This window comes from Pristiophorus japonicus, chromosome 12, assembly GCF_044704955.1.
Source record: "Pristiophorus japonicus isolate sPriJap1 chromosome 12, sPriJap1.hap1, whole genome shotgun sequence".
Lineage (NCBI taxonomy): Eukaryota > Metazoa > Chordata > Chondrichthyes > Pristiophoridae > Pristiophorus > Pristiophorus japonicus.
In genome coordinates, this window is record NC_091988.1 from 49005195 (window position 1) to 49025228 (window position 20034).

A 20034-nucleotide genomic window follows, 5' to 3' on the forward strand; every position below is an offset into this window, starting at 1 on the left:
ATTACTGGGCATTTGTAGGCATCCATTCCATGTGTTGATCATGCTTTGAAGAGCACCCTGACATGAGTATTCAAATTGCCTTTTACTGGTTTGAACCTGTGCCCTTTGTTCTAAAGTCATCGTTTAATTTAAAATTGGGTTCCAGATTTATTTTTTCTGCACTATTTATTTTATATACTTCTCTAAGATCACTAAGTCCCATCCTTTCACGACCAAAGCACCCAGGTTTCTCCACTAGCCCCAAAATCCACCAAGATATCTCTGCTCCTTTAATTCTGCCCTCTTGAGCACCCTGATTATAATCGCTCAACCATTGGTGGCTTCTGTTGGCTAGGCCCTAAGCTTTGGAATTCCATCCTTAAACCTCTCTACCTCTTTTTCTTCATTTAAGACACTCCTTAAAACCTACCTCTTTGACCAAGCTTTTGGTCATCTGCTCTAATTTCTCTTTATGTGGCTCCGTCTCAAATTTTTTGTCTTATAATGCTCCTGTGAAGTGCCTTGCGACGTTTTACTACGTTAAAGGCGCTATATAAATATAAGTTGTTGCTTGCAGTTATAAGGGGCTTCTTTCCCAGTGCTCCAAGACCCAGGCCCCTCCCATATCACTGAAGCCCACCCGTCCTGCATCATGTATACCTGAAGCCTCTCCCTGACAGTTCTGATACTCGATCTTTGTGAGTTCCAATGGCATGGTATCTCCATAGTGCTACCATAAGCACTGAGTTCCCTATTGCTGCTAAGCTGCAGGAACTCCTCAAAGCTCTCATAGTGCTTGGAGACCAAAGGAACCTTCTCTTAGTGTCTCCAATCTCTGGAGATTGCCCACCCGCTCCTTGATGCTGCAAGACCCGAACATTTCACCAGTGCTAAACCTCCAATGCTATCAGATTCCAGGGTCTCCTACAGTTTAGAGAAACTCTAGCAGTATTCTCAATGCTGTAACATTTTTTGAGCACCTCACCCCGCTTACAGCCAAAGCTCTCAGACCCTGGCCACAAGACCACCACCTGCCCCCACTGAGACGAACCGATGATCCCTCCCATTACTTCCAAGCCCCCAAAATTGTGCTGTAAATCAAACGTGTGCTGAAAATCTGAAATACAAACAAAAATGTAGGATAAGAACCAACAGGTCAGTCAGCAGCTGAAAGAGAAAAGTAGGTAAACATTTATGGTGGAATTCTTCAGTACCACAGAGTCAGTGACAGCCCAGCACTTAGTTAATCAGGAAACCTGACATTGCAGTCATTTTAGAAAAGACGATCACTCTAATTGATTTTAAATCTTTATCTATTAATTAGATATAAATAATTAATTGCTAAATATTTTCCAGATTGGGCCAAAAATGACGACCAGAAGCTTCCCGTGGGCGGATGCCTGCGACCAAAAATAAAAAACTCTAATGTACCTGGCGGTCCCGCTCCAATGAACACTTCGGGTCCGAATCCTAACTGCGCAGCCCAGCGCAGAGGCCCCTGCATCCCAGGAGCTTAAGCGCTTCCTGGGATCACATGGACCTGGACCACCAATCACAATGTAGTATTCTCATTCCTATCAATGAAAATACCCTTAAAATCAAATAAAACACAAACATAAATTTAAAAAAAAAAACACTTCATTTTTAAAAATTGAATAGAAATTGCATTAAATTAAATGTTTTAAGGAAAAATGTATTTTTTTGAAAATTAAAAACAAATGTTTTAATAGTGTTAAATAAACCTTACCTTCATAAGCATGGTTTTTAATAGAAAAAATAAATGTTATTATTTTTCCATCTGTTAGAGTTTGAAGGACATTCGCTGGGCAAGAATTGGGCAAATCGCCCAAATCTCCACCCGCGAAGGCCCTTCTCCCGGGGATGCATGTGAACTGTCAAAGACATTTTGACAGATCACAAGTACCTGGTTCAGGCATATGTGCTTCGTGTGCCTAAACCTGGAACTTGCGGGGCCTCTTTGGGCATGTGCAGATATCATACCCACTCTGAGAGGCCGGAATTTCAGGGGCATTATTTTTTTTCTCTTAGTTTTCTACAGTGGGGCAAAATTTGAAAATGTAGTTTTCAAAGTTTTACTGTCTAAACGGGCCAAAAACCTGCAGGTGCTACCGTAGGCCACAGTTAACAGCCATCCAAATTAAGGGCCCAAAATTCGCCACCATGTTTTTTTTTGGAGCTAACTTAATTTTGCAAGTTTTGCCAATGTTAGAACGCGTGCTTAACCAAAAAAATTGGCTGTTATCTATTAACTTTTTTATGACTTCACTCGGGTTCAAACCCACCCATAACGCCATTTTTGCAAGTTTCGCCAATAAGGATTTAAAAAAAAATTGTAAAACCTTACTTTACCAAGTCGGAGTCAGATAGAAATCGGTGTTACAGATGCCATCTTGTTTATTGGATGTGAGGGAGGGAGGGAAGACGACTTATATTATATCCAAACTAATTAAAAATGTTTGTTTGTGCGGAGGGAAAAGAGAAACTTTATTTATTGCAGTAAATTGTGAGTTGAAGTTCCACCACCGAACCGCTGCTCACCAGGCTCGAGGCACACTGGGTCAGTCCCTTGGCCAGACACAGGAGCTTGGAGCTTGGCGCTTGGCTTTGAAAGAAGTCCGGGCAGGAAGAGGAGGTGGAAGCAAAGCCTGGAAGAAGGGCGGCAGCAAGGGGCCTTTCAACTAGGGATAGGGGCGGCAATCGGGGGCCTTTCGGCCAGGGATAGGGGCAGCAATTAGGGGCCTTTCAGCCAGGGATAGGGGCGGCAATTGGGGGCCTTTCGGCCAGGGATAGGGGCGGCAACGGGGGCCCTTTCGGCCAAGATAGGAGCGGCATTGGGGGGGGCCTTTCGACCAGGGATAGGGGCAGCAGTGGGGGGCCTTTCGGCCAGGGATAGGGGCGGCAATGGAGGGTCTTTCGGCCAAGCTAGGGGCGGCAGCGGGGGGCCTTTCGGCCAGGGAAAGGAGCGGCAGTGGGGGGCCTTTCGACCAGCGATAGGGGGTGGCTGCGGGGGGCCTTTCGGCTTGGGATGGGGCAGCAACGGGGGGCCTTTCGGCCAGGGCTAGGGGCGGCAATGGGGGGCCTTTCGGCCAGGGATAGGGGCGGCAACGGGGGGGGGGGTGGGGGCTTTCGGCCTGGGATAGGGGCGGCAACAGGGAGCCTTTCGGCCAGGGATAGGGGCGGCAACGGGGGGGGGGGGGGGGGGGGGCTTTCGGCCTGGGATAGGGGCGGCAACGGGGGGCTTTCGGCCTGGGATAGGGGCGGCAACGGGGAGCCTTTCGGCCAGGGATAGGGGCGGCAACGGGGGGGGGGGGCTTTCGGCCTGGGATAGGGGCGGCAACGGGGGGCCTTTCGGCCTGGGATAGGGGCGGCAACGGGGGGCCTTTCGGCCTGGGATAGGGGCGGCAACGGGGGGCCTTTCGGCCAGGGATAGGGGCGGCAACGGGGGGCCTTTCGGCCAGGGATAGGGGCGGCAATGGGGGGCCTTTCGGCCTGGGATAGGGGCGGCAACGGGGGGCCTTTCGGCCCGGGATAGGAGCAGCAGCGAGGGGTCTTTCGGCCAAGGATAGGGGCGGCAGTGGGGGGGCCTTTCGGCCAGTGATAGGGGTGGCTGTGGAGGTCATTCGGCTAGGGATAGGGGCAGCTGCAGCGGGCAATTTGCAAGCCGTCAGCTGGGATGGGGAGGTTCAGCATCAAAATGCTCCCAGGGCAGGTACAGCATGGATACAAAAGCAAAATATTGGATGCTTGAATAAAATCAGAAAATGCTGGAAATCTCAGCGGGTTGGCACAGAAAAAATCAGCACAAGTGAGCTACAGAGTTAGGCTCTCCAATTACACTTTACCCTGGAAACCTAAATACTTGGGCATGTGCAGAAAACAAGCCTCAGTTTTTCAGTGCTATCACTTAGCTCCACCCACAGAAGCTAAGGTTTTTCCGCGTGGCGCCAAATTCAAAAAGAAAAATGGGGAAATTTCGGACTTTTTTTGGCGCTACTTCGGCTTAAAAAATCGTCTGCCTTTTTTTCGCGCTATTTAAGATTAACAATGTGGAATTTTGGGGCCTAAGACCGCAGGTAGCACCGGTATTTTGGTGCTGCCTGCTGTTAACATTAGCTCAGCGCTAAACTTACCATATAAGGCTGGTTTTCGGGTGCTACTCTCAGCAGGAGACCCAACGTATCGTGGCCGTAGAGTCCCTGGAGCAAGAACAGCATTCTCTTGAAGCTAGCCTGCCATTTTAGAAAGCAGTGTTGGTCCCTTAAAGGGGAACTGCCTTCCAAAATGAAAAACACAAAATCTACCTATTTTAAAATTATTTTTACTTCCTTTGAACTCATCTGCCTTCTGAAAATAAAATATTAAAAATAATTCCCAAATGGCAGTCTTCAGCTCTTAAAGCTGATTGCCTTCCGCACCTAAAAAAATGATAAAATTGCTTCAGCACTAACACAACAAGCCAGGGAAGAGGCACCCAGGGTCTCGCACACAATCACTCCAGCTTTGTGCAGGGGGTCAACACTGCAAGCGAGGTGCTCCTCCCACAGGCGCAAGGAGGCCCTGCAGAAAGAACAATATGGGACCAGATCACCGAGGCCATCACTACCAGCAGTGTCGCCCCACGGCCTGGCTCCAGTGCCCAAAGAAGGTTCATGACCTCAGACCAGTGGTCAAGGTCAATGAATGCATCTTCAAAAGCAAGCTCGAGGGGCCGTATGGCCTACTCCTGTTCCTATTTCTTATGTAACTGCACCACTAGCCTCGCACACTGCTCATTGCACTGCCTCCATCCCCCCCCCCCCCCCCCCAATCACTCACCCAACAATCTGCACTAATCATGAGGCGCATCTTCCATTCCTAGCCTCACCTCACCCCCTTGGAGGAGACAGTGCAGGCCATTCTTGGCAGGGTCATGGCTGAACACTTGACCAGTGGCGGGGCTGAAAGGATACAAGATGCTGGTATCCTCATACATTATCCTCCTTCTTGCATGCACCTCTTGCTTTCCTGACCTCCCCTCACCACAATTCAACCCTTGTGGCTTCCTCATTTCACACACCCAAGAAATGCAGCCTAACCAGCCAGTGGTTGACAAAGAAGAGGAGAGTGAAGATGATGATGATGATGCACCGTCACTCGATTTGGCACTCCCAGCCATCAGCCCCTTGAACTTGTCCTGCAAGGCCATCTGCAGTGTTTCGCGCTGAAAGTCAACAGCCTTCCACCAGCCATGCTGCAGCCACTGGGGTAGCACTGCGTGACATCAGTAGGATAGGCAAAGGCGCACACAAGACAGTCGCTAAGGGAATGCATAAGGTTGATTAGTTGATTTCTTGATGTCATATTGGATGGATAGATGTACAAAGTTGGATTGGAAAATTTGCTTTGTGTGGTGCCTTTTATGCCAGCATTGTGGCCTAGAGGACACAGTGGTGGTTGGTAACAGAAGGAAGGTAAGGTGTGGGACAAATGTTGAAAGGGAAACTGGGGTTGTGTTCACTGGTACCACAGGCACATGATTCCATCCCAGATATCCCAGCTGGAAAGGGGCTGTCTGGATTGCATCTTTCCTTCTGCTTCCTCCTCTTCTGCATCTTCCCCTTCTCTCTAAGTGGATGCTGGAAATTTGAAATAAAAGCAGAAAATGCTGGAAATACTCAGCAAGTCAGGCAATATCTAAAGGTGATAGGTGAACTCTCTTTTTCTCTCTCCACGGGTACTGCCTGACCTGCTGAGTATTTCCAGCATTGTCTTTTCAGAGGCCTTCCATTACCATCTGAGGCCTTGCAAGCATCCAGCAGCACTTTAAAAACTTTTGACATCTATTGCACCATGCCACTACTTCAGTAAAATATAAAAAAATCCAGTCCAAAAGCTTAAATACAAACTTGCCTGAAAGATGTGTGTCTCTCTTTAAGTAGCGCTGACAGTATCTCTGTAGGTCTGCTGCACGCTTGCTTTTCTGAGCGAGCTTAGGACCCGGTGTTAAGTCAGCGCAAAAGTCCAAGCTTGCAGAGTCTGCCGTCAAGTTGGCACGATGATTGACATTACGTTCTGCTGTTTTGCATTTCGAGGGCCAGTGCTGCTAGCGGCAGTGCTATGGCCCTCACCAAAATGGTGGCTGCCAAGTCTCGTGCCGCGGGCGGAAGTGAGGAAGCCGCCTTTTTTAAAGAAGCGGGCTTTACTGGAGAGCGGTAAGTACTCGAATTATTGGGCCAAGATTTTTTAAATGGATAGAATCCCTCAGTAAGCATTTCTCAGTAATCGCCTCCAGCCCTACAATCCTCCCCAAACGCACTTCCTCTGATTCTGATCTTTTGTGCATTCACCCCTCCCTTTGTCCCATCATTGGTAGCGTGCCTGCAGTGATTTCGGCTCAACACTCTGGAATTCCCTCCCCCAGCACTCTGCCTCTCCACCCACTCTCTCTCCCTTTAAGGCCCTCGTTATAGCCCAGTTCTTTAACCCTTCCAAGTATCTACTGCTTTGTCTTGCCATCCAGTTTTGTCTAATTACACTTCTGTAAAGCACCTGGGGGAATTTTTCTTCATTAAATGTGAACTGTATATGCAAGTTGTTAACGGTGAAACATTCATTGCTTTAACTAAATATAACTGGAATAATGGATGGCCAATGTACAATCCAAATACATGCAGATTTGCTTAAAACAAAATCTAAAATCAGCAAGAAATCTCAATCATCTGTATTTTAATTATGGCTGTATGTAAACATTTTATTTTATGTTCACAGTTTTGTTCTGTTTAAAAAAAAACATCTTTCTGTATGGGGTGACTGAACAATGTGGTAAAAAATCTGTCCTGATTTGCATTTTTTAAGTATGAAAGAGAGGAGTATTTTGTATAAAATATATTACCCTTGGGACTTCTTCCTCCATCATTTCTTTGCAATCGGAGTTGCAGACACCTCATTGGAACATGGAAAGTGTTGTATACAGCTTGATGTGTCTGAAAAAAAGTTGCTTTGCATTTATAGTATGCCAAAATGTTATGTAACTTGGCAACATTTAGGCACATCTGGAAAGTATCAAGTTGAATGAGGACTTTATGTTGGCAAAATTGTGAAGGAAAATTAAATACAGTTGGGTAATAAATCTTAGCCAAAAGTGTCAGCGTATTTGGGCATGTTTTTTTTTATTCTCCTGAGAATATATATTTTCTTAAGAACGTAATACCTCATTCAAATATTTATGGTTTTCACATCGATGTAATATGTTTCACATGGGATATTTTTTTCCACTAGTTCTGCTGTATCTGTTGAATTGGGTGTGAACTTGGTCTTAGGTGGTAGTGCAAGATGGGCAATGCTGAATTAGGAACCCATTTTACACGCTGCCCGATTGAAATTGACAGAAAAAAAATTGTCTTGTGATGTCGATTTACTGTCAGCCATTTTACACTACCGCCCAAGACTAATTTCACCCCCATTGTGTTTTCTGTTATCCTAATGGACAGGTTTATTTTTCATTTGGTTGCTTCAGCAGCAAGATATAGCATAGAGGCCTGCGAGCAAGTTGCTTGGCCCACGATCTCACCATAACGTTGCTTGACTCCGCTCGTGCCTCAGCTTATCAGCTGCTGAAACCTTCACCCTTGCCTTTGTCATCTCGACTTGAGCGAGCTCAGACAGTGGTGGTCCTACCGAGTCACTCTTGGTGATAGACATTGAAGTCCCCAACCTAGAGTATAATTTGTGCCCTGCTGGGACAACAGAGAGTGTGCTCTTATTGGTCTATTATTTCTGAATGAGAGAAGATAAATAATGACCAATGTTCACAGCTCTTGTCACTTATCCAATAATTTTTGATAAAAGTACATGTGTGAATCGGCATCAGATGAGGAGAGGATTAGGCTTGGGTGTGATGGGCCTCACTGATGATTGGCCTACGGACGCAGTCTAGGCTTGCACACGCAGCATGGGATGAGATATCAATAAGTAGCTTCCGCCCATGGAGCTGTGGGGTAAATTAGCCAAACGTGTGCCCAGCAGGGAGCTATAGTCAAAGGGAGTATGGGTCGGAGAATTGCTGTTATAATGTGTTGTGCTCCTGTGCTTACCGCAAGTGTGGCTCCTGACTGGGAACATGGGTTTGGAGAATTTATACTCCAATTCCAAGAGGTGATGCTACCTTCAGGAGGGGAGGAAATTAAAAGTGTAGGGGGGAAATTCTGTTAATTTGGGAGCTAGGAAGTACTCAAGTATTAAAGTTTAGTTTAGGCCAGTGCCAAAAAAGGCAAGAATGTGCAAGCTGCACAGTATTTGTTACAGCACACTCTTGATTACCGAGATCCCTGTGGGTATATCACATTTTCTGGAAAAAGTGAGAGTTCATATAAGCAAAGTTAGGTTGAATTTATGCTCATATAAAACTCTTTCTCTTTTACTCTTTCAAATTGATGTTGCAAGAGAAATACAGCAATTTTTTCTGATCTCAGATATAATGTTCTGATTCTGGTATTGTGAAGAAAAAAAGGCACATATTTTGCTAACTTTGCATTTCTTAACTTTGACTTACTTGACATAGTTCATTCTTTTTAACTTTTTAATTTATATCTGCTGCAATATAGGCAGATAGTCTTCTAAGAAATTGTGCATTATTTGCATACTGCAACACACACCTGGAGTGGGCTAGCACTAACAACACTGCCAGGGAAAAATCACAAGTAAACTAACCTTGACGATGTTTTGGAGCCTTTCTGCTGCTGTGCAGATCATGAGATCCACGTCTAACGGCACCAGTTTGTGTCTTTTATTTTGTTTTGTTACTCTGTTGCTACTCATAGGCAGAACTAAGAATGAGGTTCTGCTGAGGGAGTTTGAGGAGCTAGGATATAAATCAATAAGCAGAACCTCAAGGGTAATAATCTCTGGATTACGACTTGAGCCACGCGCAAATTGGCATAGGGTCAAGCAGATCGGAGAGTTAAATGCATGGCTCAAAGAGTGGAGTGGGAAGAAGGAGTTTCAATTCATGGGACACTGGCACCAGTACTGGGGAAAGAGGGAGCTGTTCTGTCGGGACGGGCTCCACATAAACCTGTCTGGGACCAGTGTCCTGATGAATTGAATAACACGGGCTGTCGATAGGGCTTTAAACTCAAAAAAATGGGGGGGGGAGAGCGTTAGGTGAGGAGAAATTTAGAAAGTTAAAGAGAAAGGACAAGGCAATAGTGTAGGGTAGCAATATGGGTAATGATAACCAGAGTGTGACAGGAAGGTACAGAGCGTACAAACATAAGAGTGCACCAGCAAATAGGGTCAGAGTAGGGAAAAATCGCAATGGTAAAAAGACAAAATTAAAGGCCCTTTATCTGAAGGAACGCAGCATTCATAACAAGATAGATGAATTGATGGCACAAATAAAAATAAATGGGTATGATCTGATAGCCATTACAAAGACATGGTTGCAAGGTGACCAAGCCTAGAAACTGAATATTCAGGGGTACTTGACATTTCCGAAGGATAGGCAGAAAGGAAAAGGAGGTGGGATAGCTCTGTTAATAAAGGATGAGATCAGTACAGTAGTGAGAAATGATCTTAGTTCGGAAGATCAAGATGTAGAATCAGTTTGGATGGAGATAAGAAATAGCAAGGGAAAGAAGTCACTGATAGACTATTCCCATCAGCCGCCTAACAGTAGCTACACTGTAGGACAGAGTATAAATCAAGAAATAATGAGGGTTTGTAAGAGAGGTACTGCAATCATTGTATTTAATCTTCATATAGATTGGACAAATCAAATTGGCAAAGGTAGTCTTAAGGACAAGTTCATAGAGTGTATTTGGGACAGTTTCCTGGAATAATACATTGTGGAACCAACCAGGGAACAGGCTACTTTAGATCTGGTAATGTGAATTGAGACAGGATTAATTAATGATCTCATAGTAAAGGATCCTCGAGGGAAGAGTGATCATAACATGATAGAATTTTACATTCAGTTTGAGGCGAGAAACTTGGGTCTGAAACTAGTGCCTTAAACCTAAATAAATGCAATTACAAAGGTATGAAGACAGAGTTGGCTAAAGTGGACTGGGAAAATAGATTAAAAGGTAAGACGGTAGATGAGCAGTGGCAGACATTCAAGGAGATATTTCATAATTCTCAACGAAGATATATTGCATTGAGAAAGAAAGACTCTACGAGAAGGATGAACCATCCGTGGCTAACTAAGGAAGTTAAGAACATAAGAAATAGGAGCAGGAGTAGGCCATTTGGCCCCTCGAGCCTGCTCTGCCATTTAATAGACCTGATCTATGGCTCAGCTCCATTTCCTTGCCCGCTCCCTTTACTCCCTTATCGTTCAAAAATCTTTCTATCTCTACCTTAAATATATTCATTGACCCAGGCTCCACAACTCTCTGGGGCAGAGAATTCCACAGATTTATGACCCTCAGAGAAGAAATTCCTCCTCATCTCAGTTCTAAATGGGCGACCCATTACTCTGAAACTATGCCCCTAGTTCTAGATTCCCCCATGAGTGGAAACATCCTCTCTACATCTACTTTGTCGCGCCCTCTCAGTATCTTGTATGTTTCAATAAGATCACCTCCCATTCTTCTAAACTCCAATGAGTATAGGCTCAACCTTTCTTCATGTCAACCCCTTCATCTCAGGAATCAACTGAGTGAACCTTCCCTGAACTGCCTCCAATGCAAGTATATCCCTCCTTAAATAAGGAAAACAAAACTGTACACAGTACTCCATGTGTGGCCTCACCAATACCCTGTACAGTTGTAGCAGGACATCCCTACTTTTATACTCCATCATCATTGCAATAAAGGCAAACATTCCATTTGCCTTCCTGATTACTTGCTGTACCTGCATACTAACTTCTTGTGTTTCATGCACAAGGACCCCCGGGTCCCTCTGTACTGCCGCATTTTCGCAGGGAGGGTTGCTACTGCTGTTGGGGAGGGTTTAAACTAGCTTGGCAGGGGGATGGGAACCTGAGAATAGATTCAGAAAGAAGAGAAGCAAAGCTGAAATTGGAAAGCAGGAAAGTAGAAAATGAATTTGGAAGACAGAGGAAACGAGGGCTAGAAAATAAAGAACCAGGGAGTTTGGCAGTACTAAATGGTACATGCTTCAATGCAAGGAGTATAGGGAATAAGGAAGATGAGCTGAGAGCTCTTGGGAGTATATTATAGCTCTTGCTGAAAGAAGGGCAGGTATGGCAGCTCAACATTCCTGGTTGCAGGGTTTTTTGACGGGTTAGAGAGGGGGGTAAAAAAGGAAGGGGGGAATCACAGTATTGATTAAAGAAACTATTACAGTTGTGAGGGGGATGATATTTTAGAAGGATGATCAAATCAGGCCATATGTGTTGAATTGAAGAACAAAAAAGGGGCAGCCACACTGCTGGGAGTGTATTATAGACCCCCATTCAGAGGGAGATAGAAGAGCAAAAATGTAGGCAAATTTCCGACAAGTGCAAAAACTATAGGGTAATAATAGGGGATTTCAACTACCCTAATATTAACTGGGATTAAAATTAGTGTGAATGGTATAGAGGGTGCCGAATTCCTAAAATGCATCAGGAGAACTTTGTTAGCCAGTATGTAACAGGCCCAACAAGGATGGTTCTGGACTTTGTTTTTGGGCAGGTGAAAGAGGTAGCCGTGAGAGAGCATTTTGGTGCTTATGATCATAATTCAGTTAGATTTAGCGTAGTTATGGTAAAGGACAAAGATGGACCAGGAATAAAAGTTCTCAATTGGGGAATAAACAATTTTGCTCAGCTGAGATGCGATTTAGCCAAAGTGGACTGGAAACCTACTTGCAAGTAAATCAGTGTCAGAGCAGTGGGAGGTATTCAAAGAGTCGATCCTGAGGGTTCAGGCCAAGTATGTTCCCTGAAAGAAAAAGAGTGGAATTAACAAATCTAAAGCCCCCTGGATGTCGAGGAACATACAGGGTAGGATAAAGATTAAAAAGGGAGGCTTGTGACAGATACCGAGGGCTCAAAACTGCAGAAACTCCAGAGGAGTATAGAAAGTGCAGGGGTGCAATTAAAAAGGAAATTAGGAAAGTAAAGCGAGGGCATGAAAACATTTTGGCAAGTAAAATCAAGGAAAGCCGAAAGATGTTTTCTCAATACATTTCGAGCAAGAGGATAACTAAAGAAAGAGTAGAGCCTATTAGAGACCACAAAGGTAATGTGTGTGTGGAGGCGGAAGACGTGAGTATGGTTCTTGATGAATGCTTTGTGCCTGTGTTCACAAAAGAGAGGGGGTGATGCAGACATTGCTATTGGAGGAGGAGTGTTAAATATTAAATTAAATAAACATAGTGAGAGAGGAAGTATTAAGGGGCTTAGCAGCTTTGAAAGTGGATAAATCCCCAGGCCCGGATGAAATGTATCCCAGGCTAATAAGAGAAGCAAAAGAGGAAATAGCAGAGGCTCTGACCATCATTTTCCAATCCTTTCTGGCTACATGTGTGGTACAGGAGGACTGCCAATGTTGTATCTTTGTTTAAAAAGGGAGAAAGGAATAGTAATTACAGGCCAGTCAGCCTAACCTCGGTGGTGGGAAAATTATTGGAAAAATTCTGAGGGACAGGATAAATTTTCATTTGAAAAGACACTTAGAAATCAAGGACAGTCAGCACAGATTTGTTAAGGGAAGGTCGTGTCTGACTAACTTGAGTGAATTTTTTGAGGAGGTAACAATGAGGGTCGATGAGGGTACTACTTTTGATGTCGTGTATATGGATTTTAGCAAAGCTTTTGATAAGGTCCCACATGGCAGACTGGTCACGAAAGTAAAAGCCCATGGGATCCAGGGCAAAGTGGAAAGTTGGATCCAAAATTGGCTCAGAGGCATGAAGCAAAGTTCATGGGTGTTTTTGTGACTGGAAGGCTGTTTCCAGTGGGGTTCCGCAGGGCTCAGTACGAGGTCACTTGCTTTTTTTGGTGTATATATCAATGACTTAGACTTGAATGTAGGGGGTATGATTAAGAAGTTTTCAGATGATATTAAAATCATTCGATATTGAAGAAGAAAGCTGTAGACTGCAGGAAGATATCAATCAACTGGTCAGGTGGGCAGAACAGTGGCAAGTGGAATTCAATCTGGAGAAGTGTGAGGTAATGCATTTGGGGAGGGCTAACAGACAAGGCAATACACATTAAATGGTAGGATACTGAGAACCGTAGAGGAACAAAGGGACCTTGGAGTGCAAGTCCACAGGTAGCAGGCCAGGTAGATAAGGTGCTTAAGAAGGCATATGGAATACTTGCCTTTGTTAGCCGAGGCATGGAATACAAGAGCAGCGGGAGGTTATGTTTGAATTGTATGGAACACTAGTTTGGCCACAGCTGGAGTATTGCGTGCAGTTCTGATCACCACATTACAGGAAAAATGTGATTGCACTGGAGAGAGTACAGAGGAGATTTACGAGGATGTTGCAAGGACTGGAGAATTTTAGCTATGAGGAAAGATTGGAGAGGTTAGGTTTGTTTTCTTTGGTACGGAGGAGACTGAGGGTAGACCTTAGAGGTGATTAAATTATTTGGGGCCTAGATAGAGTAGAGAGGAAGGACCTATTTCTTTTAACCGAGGGGTCAACAACCAGGGGCCATAGATTGAAAGTAATTCATAGGTTTTGAGGGGAGATTTCTTCACCAGAGGGTGGTGGGTGGTCTGGAACTCACTGCCTGAAAGGGTGGTAGAGTCAGAAACCCCCACCACATTTAAAAAGTGCTTGGATGTACACTTGAAGTGCTGTAACCTACAGAGCTAAGGTCCAGGAGCTGGAAAGTGGGATTAGGCTGGATAGTTCTTTGTCGGCTGCGCGGAATCAATGGGCCAAAATGGCTTCCTTCTGTGCTGTAAATTTCTATGATTCTATGAACAGTTACTAATTTAATGTAGTATTAGCAGTTACTACTCTGCTAGCTCCTGCTTTATCCTTTACCAACAATTTAACCCCGGCGTCTAACATGAAGAAAAAGAAATGGTATGACCTTTACCAAACAATCGGTTACTAGCAATCCTGTGACGTCATTCCTGGATTTTTTTTTCTCTCTCTGCCTGCATCTGTTTATATTCTTGCTGCTCCTCGCTGCTTCCTCACAGGTCCATAAGGGAATGTAGTTTCTACAATGTGTACAGGACTGCTTTTTAACCCAGTATGTAAGTAGCCTGACATGGGAGGATTTGCTACTGAATCTAATAATAGGGAATGAACTAGAGCAGATAAGAGAAGAAAAAGTTGGGGAATAGTTAGGCATAATATAATGTGCATTAAGATAGTAATTGAGAAGGCCATAAGCATGACAAAGAGCAGGGTAATAGATTGGAGGAAAGCTGATTTTGCAGGGCTGAGATTAGAACTTGGGAAAATAAAATGGACAACAATATTGGCAAACAATGAAGTTGAACAGAAATAGGAAACAGTTAAAACTGTTCAACAGTCCAGGCAAAATATATTTTGCTAAAAAAAAAACTAAACACTAATAAGGCACCATGCATGAATAAACACACGAGGGAAAAATGGAGGGTAAGGAAAGAGGCATACACTAAGTACATGGACAGCAGGGGAGAGCATGACAAGGGAGAATATGAAGAGACGAGGAGAGAAATCAAAAAAAATTAGGAAGGCAAAGAACAACCTTGACATAAAACAAAATTCTGTAGGCACATAAATAAAAAAAAAGGAAAGTTGGGATGGGAATAGGGCCACTAAGGGACGGTCAGGATAAAACCACAGGCAGCGACAGCAAAATGGCAGAAATATTAAATAATTATTGTGCTTCAGTATTCAGGGTGACGGGTCAGGCGCACATGACATCAGAAAATGAGATTAGAAATGATATAACCACATTTAATATAAAAAGAAGAGAAATATTACATAATCAAGCTCCAAGGGGATAAAACCCCTGGTCCGGATGGACTGTATCCACGCATTTTAAAAGAATCTAGAGAACAGATAGTAGAGGCACTATTACACACATTTAATATGTTAGAAAAAGGTGTAGTGCTAGAGGACTGGCAGATTGCTAATGGCCCTGAAATTGCGACCTCTCCGGGTGCGTACGATATGCGCACGTGCCCGAAGAGGCACCGCAAGTTCTGGGTGTAGGCACGTGAATCGCATCCGCCTGAACCCGGCACCTATGATCATTCAAAATGTTTGACAGATCACACGCATCACCGGGAGAAGGGCCTTCAAACTCTTATGCCTGGTAAAAGCAGTCGTAAGGCCTGCTGTAAGTTTATTTTTAACACCATTAAAATATTTTTTTTTAATTTCAAAAATAGAAATTTTTCTCAACATTTAATTTATTTCTATTTCTATTAATTTTTTTAAAAAAGAAGTGTTTTTTTTTAAATTTATGCTCTTATTTTATTTGATTTTAAGGGTATTCTCATTGATAGTAATGAGAGCTCAGAGCTCCCAATACTATGAATGAGAATACTATATTGTGATTGGTGGTCCAGGCCCACGTGATCTCAGGATGCGCATACACTCCTGGAATACGTGGGCCTCTGCGCTGGGCTGCGCAGCTAGGCCTCGGAGCGCAAGTGTTCGTTCATCTGGGACCACTAGGTACTTTCGTAAAAACAAATTTCTCTCCAACCGCAATGTTTGGCCCAATATTATATCTGTGTTTAAGAAGGGAGATGGAACGTGTCCAAGGGACTATAGACCAGTCAGCTTAACATAGGTGGAAGAAAGAATAATAGAATCACAACTAAAAAAATGGAAAAACATCTAGAAACCAATAATATAATAATTACATTATTAAATGAATAGTCAGCATGGATTTCAAAAGGGAAAATCTTGCTTGACCAACCTCATTGAATTCTTTGAATAAGTAACAGAGAGTAGACAAAGGTAATGCAGTCGATGTAATTTATCTAGATTTCCAAAGGCTTTTGATAAAGTGCCACATAACAAACTAAAGAATAAAGTTGGAGCATGCAAAGTCAAATAGCAGAATGGGTAGCTAGCTGGCTGCAAGACAAAAAGCAGAGAATAGCAGTGAAGAGTAGCTATTCAGAGTGGCAGAAGGTGGAAAGTGGGGTCCCACAAGAATCAGTGCTGGGAGCACTGCTGTTCATTTTAGACTTTGGAATCAAAAACATAATTTCTAATTTTGCAGATGACACCAAATTGGGACGGGGGATAGTAAATGCTGAGGAGGATTGCAACAAATTACAAGACATTAATAACTTACAGAATGGGCATATAATTGGCAAATTAATTTCAGCACAGGTAAGTGTGTGGCATTACATTTGGTAGGAAAAATGAGGTCATATTTTACTTTGAAAATAAGAATCTAATTGGGGTAAAGGAGCAAATGGATCGGGAGTACAAATACACAAATCACTAAAAATGGCAACACAGGTTAATAAGGCTATTTTTTTTTTTAAAAAGCAAACCAAGCACTAATGTTTATTATTAGAGGGATAGAATCAAAAAGTAGAGAAGTTATGCTAAACTTGTATCGAACCTTGGTTAGACCACACTTGGGAGTACTGTGTACAGTTCTGGTTGCTATATTATAAAAAGGATATAGAGGCACTGGAGAGGGTGCAAAAAAGATTTACAAAGATGATACCAGAACTGCAAGGTTATACCCATCAGGAAAGGATGAGCAGGCTGGGTCTCTTTTTTTCTATTGAAAAGAGAAGGCAGAAAGTTTTTTAAAATTCTGAAAGGTCTTGATATAGAGTGTTTCCACTTGTAGGGAAGAGCAAAACTAGAGGCCATTAATATAAGATAGTCATCAAGAATTCAAATCAGGAATTCAGAAGTAACTTCTTCATCCAGAGTGTGGTGAGGATGTAGAACTAGTATAGATGCATTTAAGGGGAAGTTGGATAAGCATATGAGAGTGAAGGGAATAGAGGGTTATGCTGATAGAGTTAGATGAGGAGGCTCAAGAGGAGTATAAGCGCTGACATGGACTGGTTAGGCCTAATGGCCTGTTTCTGTGCTGTATATTCCATGTAACCACCTCTGTTACCTCATCAAAGAATTCAATTAAGTTAGTCAGACATGACATGCCTTTAACAAATCCATGCTGGCTGTCTTTGATTAACCCATACCTTTCCAAATGAAAGTTTATGATGTCCCTGATGATCATTTCCAATAACTTCCCCACCACCGATCTTAGACGGACAGTCCTGTAGTTTCCTGGTTTATCCCTCTCCCCTTTCTTGAATAGTGGTACAGGTAAAGGGTCTGAAATCTGGAAACCTCGGGACCGAGGCTGTTCCGGATTTTGGAACGTCTTTCTGATGTCCCAAATCCGCAACCTTTCAGCAAAACCTGAGGAGGGGGGGAGAAAAAGCGAGAGGATTTTTCTGTGAAAGAGCAGAATATATATACAGGTATTGTATTTTCTCTATTGTAATCTTCTTTAGTTTGATTTATTTTTGTTCAGAAAAATTGTAATACAGCCTACACTAAAATATTGTCATCAGATATTAATAGCATGCATGTGGATGAGGTCAGGTTGGCTCGATTCGGGGTCATGGGAAGTTGCGATCCGATCGCAGCTCCATATTTGCGCAGTTTGATTTGGGGGCAGGTGCCGGCCAGTTTGTGGAGCCGATTCCGGATGACTGCGCTGTGCATGTCCAGTTTTCAGATGGCTGTTTCGTGTAGGTGTTATGCCGTTTGGGAAGTGCAGAGCAGACTTAGCGGAGTTTCGCGGGGTCTTGCGCCGGAGGTTTTAGGCGGATTGCCTGCGTGCAAGACTGAGGGTGCCTCGGGCGCTGTGCTTTGGACTTTTGACACGCCCATGTTCTGGCCGAGGGAAGACGCCCCAGGAGCAACGGTGCCCGTGGGTGTGAATACCTGCAAGAAGAGGAGTTTTTGTTTTTAGATCCTTTTTCGACTATTTAGTGGGTGGGGGTTTTGTGAGTTTTTGTTGTTTGGAATTTTTTTTGGTGTTTTCCCCCCTCCCTGGGCACGGCTCGCGGCGGTCATCAGTTTGGATGGGTGTCCGATTTTCGGAGCATTTTCCGTATTACGGACGGCCTCTCCACAGATCAACGCGGTGTCCGGATTTCGGAACATTCCGAATTTCGGAACTCCGGACTTCGGACACCCGAACTGTATTACATTAGCAGCCCTGCAGTCCTCCGGCACTACTACTGTATCCAATGTGGATTGAAAGATTGTGACCAATCCTTCTGCTATTTCTACCCTTGCATCTTTCAGCAAATTAGGATGTATTCCATCTGGACCAGGTTGCTTACCAACTTTCAGTAAAACTAATCTATTTAGAACATCTTCTCTATCTATTATTATACTGCCCTTTTCTCTCTCAATGTAACCGTCACAACATCCGCTTCCTTTGTGAAGACAGATGCAAAGTACTCATTTAACACTTTAACTATGTTCCCTGCCTCTTCATGAAATTGGTTTCCTTTGCGCCTCCCATTAGCGTCTCCGGGAGTCGGAAATGGGTTTGCAACTGGGCGCAGCATGATCAGCGACTCCCGCTAAATTTGGCGGGAGTTTTGCAGCGGTGGTACGGCATTGCGCCCCGATCTCCTTCGCCCGGAGAGCGTGACGTCATCAGCCCGGTAGTGCCCCGGACCCAAAATTGCGTTCTGCCCCCTGCCCTGCAGCATCGTCGGGCGAAAACACCGACAGCTTCAGGAGTCGTGCATCGGGCGGCCAGCTGCTTTGGGGGTGATGCTTAAAGGCGAGGTGGTCGAGGTAAATTTAAAAAAAAAAAAATGTACCTTCTCTCTCAAAGGTTTTTTTGCGGGTTCCTGACCACGATCGATCAGCTCGGCACTCTGCTTGAGTGTCGAGCTGATTGGGCAGGATCGCAGCTGCCATCATGGAGAAGGTAATTTTTTTTTCCTTTGCAGAGCCTGTAGCGATGGCCCTTCCCTTTAAGGACGGGAAGGAGCCTTTTAATGCGGCAGTGTTGCACGGCCCAATGTGCAGCACTGCTCCACTCTGCCATGCTTGCTGCCGATTGCACTCCACTTCCTTCCTGGAGCGCAAACGCCAAATCTTTTAAAAGTTTGAAATCATTTGAGCCTGGCGCTAATTTTCCAAACTTTTTAAAGTTACTGCCCCAAACGGGGTGCTACCCAATTTCACCCCCTATATGTTTGCATGACCATAAGCTCAGCCAATCTGAAAAAACTATAGCTCAGGAAGTTCCTGACAATAGTAGTCAGTCAGCCCAGACTATGGTTTTATCTGGAACTTTTCTTGTCTGTATGACTACTTTCCACCCTGAATGATGCACATATATGTGTGTTGTTGGGGGGACTGTAAGGACAATCTTAAAACCCCATTGTGCTTTTGTGATTCAGATGACAGCCCCTGCACCACCTTTTTGATTATGACTCTATGAAGCACCTTGGCATGTTTTTCTCTGATTAAGGCGCTATATAAATGAAAGTTGTTATAATAAACACAGTATTCCAATGCTTCCCATTCTGTATAGAGTTTAAAATGGGTGTGAAGTAAGAACTTGTGTTGCCAACAACTTGTTAGATGGGCAGTGGATGTTAGCATGGGATTAACTTTGAACTTGTGTTTGAAACTAGATTTCGACTTTTTTGATATTTTTCAATTCAACCAACATTCTGTTTTGTAGGGCTGAAGAAAAGAAGAACCTCCTACTATTTTTCAGAACTCTCTCAGTTTTTGCAAAATGGTATGAGAATCGCCAAGTCACTTTCAGACATTTCAAGGTAGGAAAAGCATTCCAATATCTCATTCTAAAGGTTCTCATCAGTAAATTTCTATTTTAAAGCTATTTTGTGCAGAAGTTTGAAGACTTAAATCAGCAGCATGTGCTTCTTAAAATTAAACTGGGCCTAAAAAAACAACCAGTAAATTTACAGACTGATCATTTTCACATTCTCTTCCGATAGCACATATATTCAGCAGATTCTTCTAATCTGGCTGTTGGAGAACTTAACTTCTCTTTCTTCCCCCCCCCCCCCCCCCCCCCACACACACACATAGAAACACACGACACAGGCACGTATGTGCACAAAATGAACAGAAATATGTGTAGTGTTACTGTTG

At 43.9% G+C, this 20034-nt stretch overlaps 1 protein-coding gene and 1 long non-coding RNA gene across 2 annotated transcripts in view; one reads left to right on the forward strand and one right to left on the reverse strand.

The window, feature by feature from the left end:
* cenpp (centromere protein P) overlaps positions 1–20034 on the forward strand; it is a 418874-nt gene that overhangs the window by 57334 nt on the left and 341506 nt on the right. The window contains exon 6 of the mRNA XM_070895399.1: positions 19598–19694. Coding sequence (XP_070751500.1) covers positions 19598–19694 — 97 coding nt within the window. The remainder of the gene's footprint in view (positions 1–19597; positions 19695–20034) is intronic.
* On the reverse strand, positions 1074–17196 carry LOC139277231 (uncharacterized). Its single transcript, XR_011596056.1, has 3 exons — positions 17073–17196; positions 6872–6962; positions 1074–1096 (listed from the first exon to the last, which is right to left on the reverse strand). It is a non-coding gene; the product is annotated as an uncharacterized lncRNA (long non-coding RNA).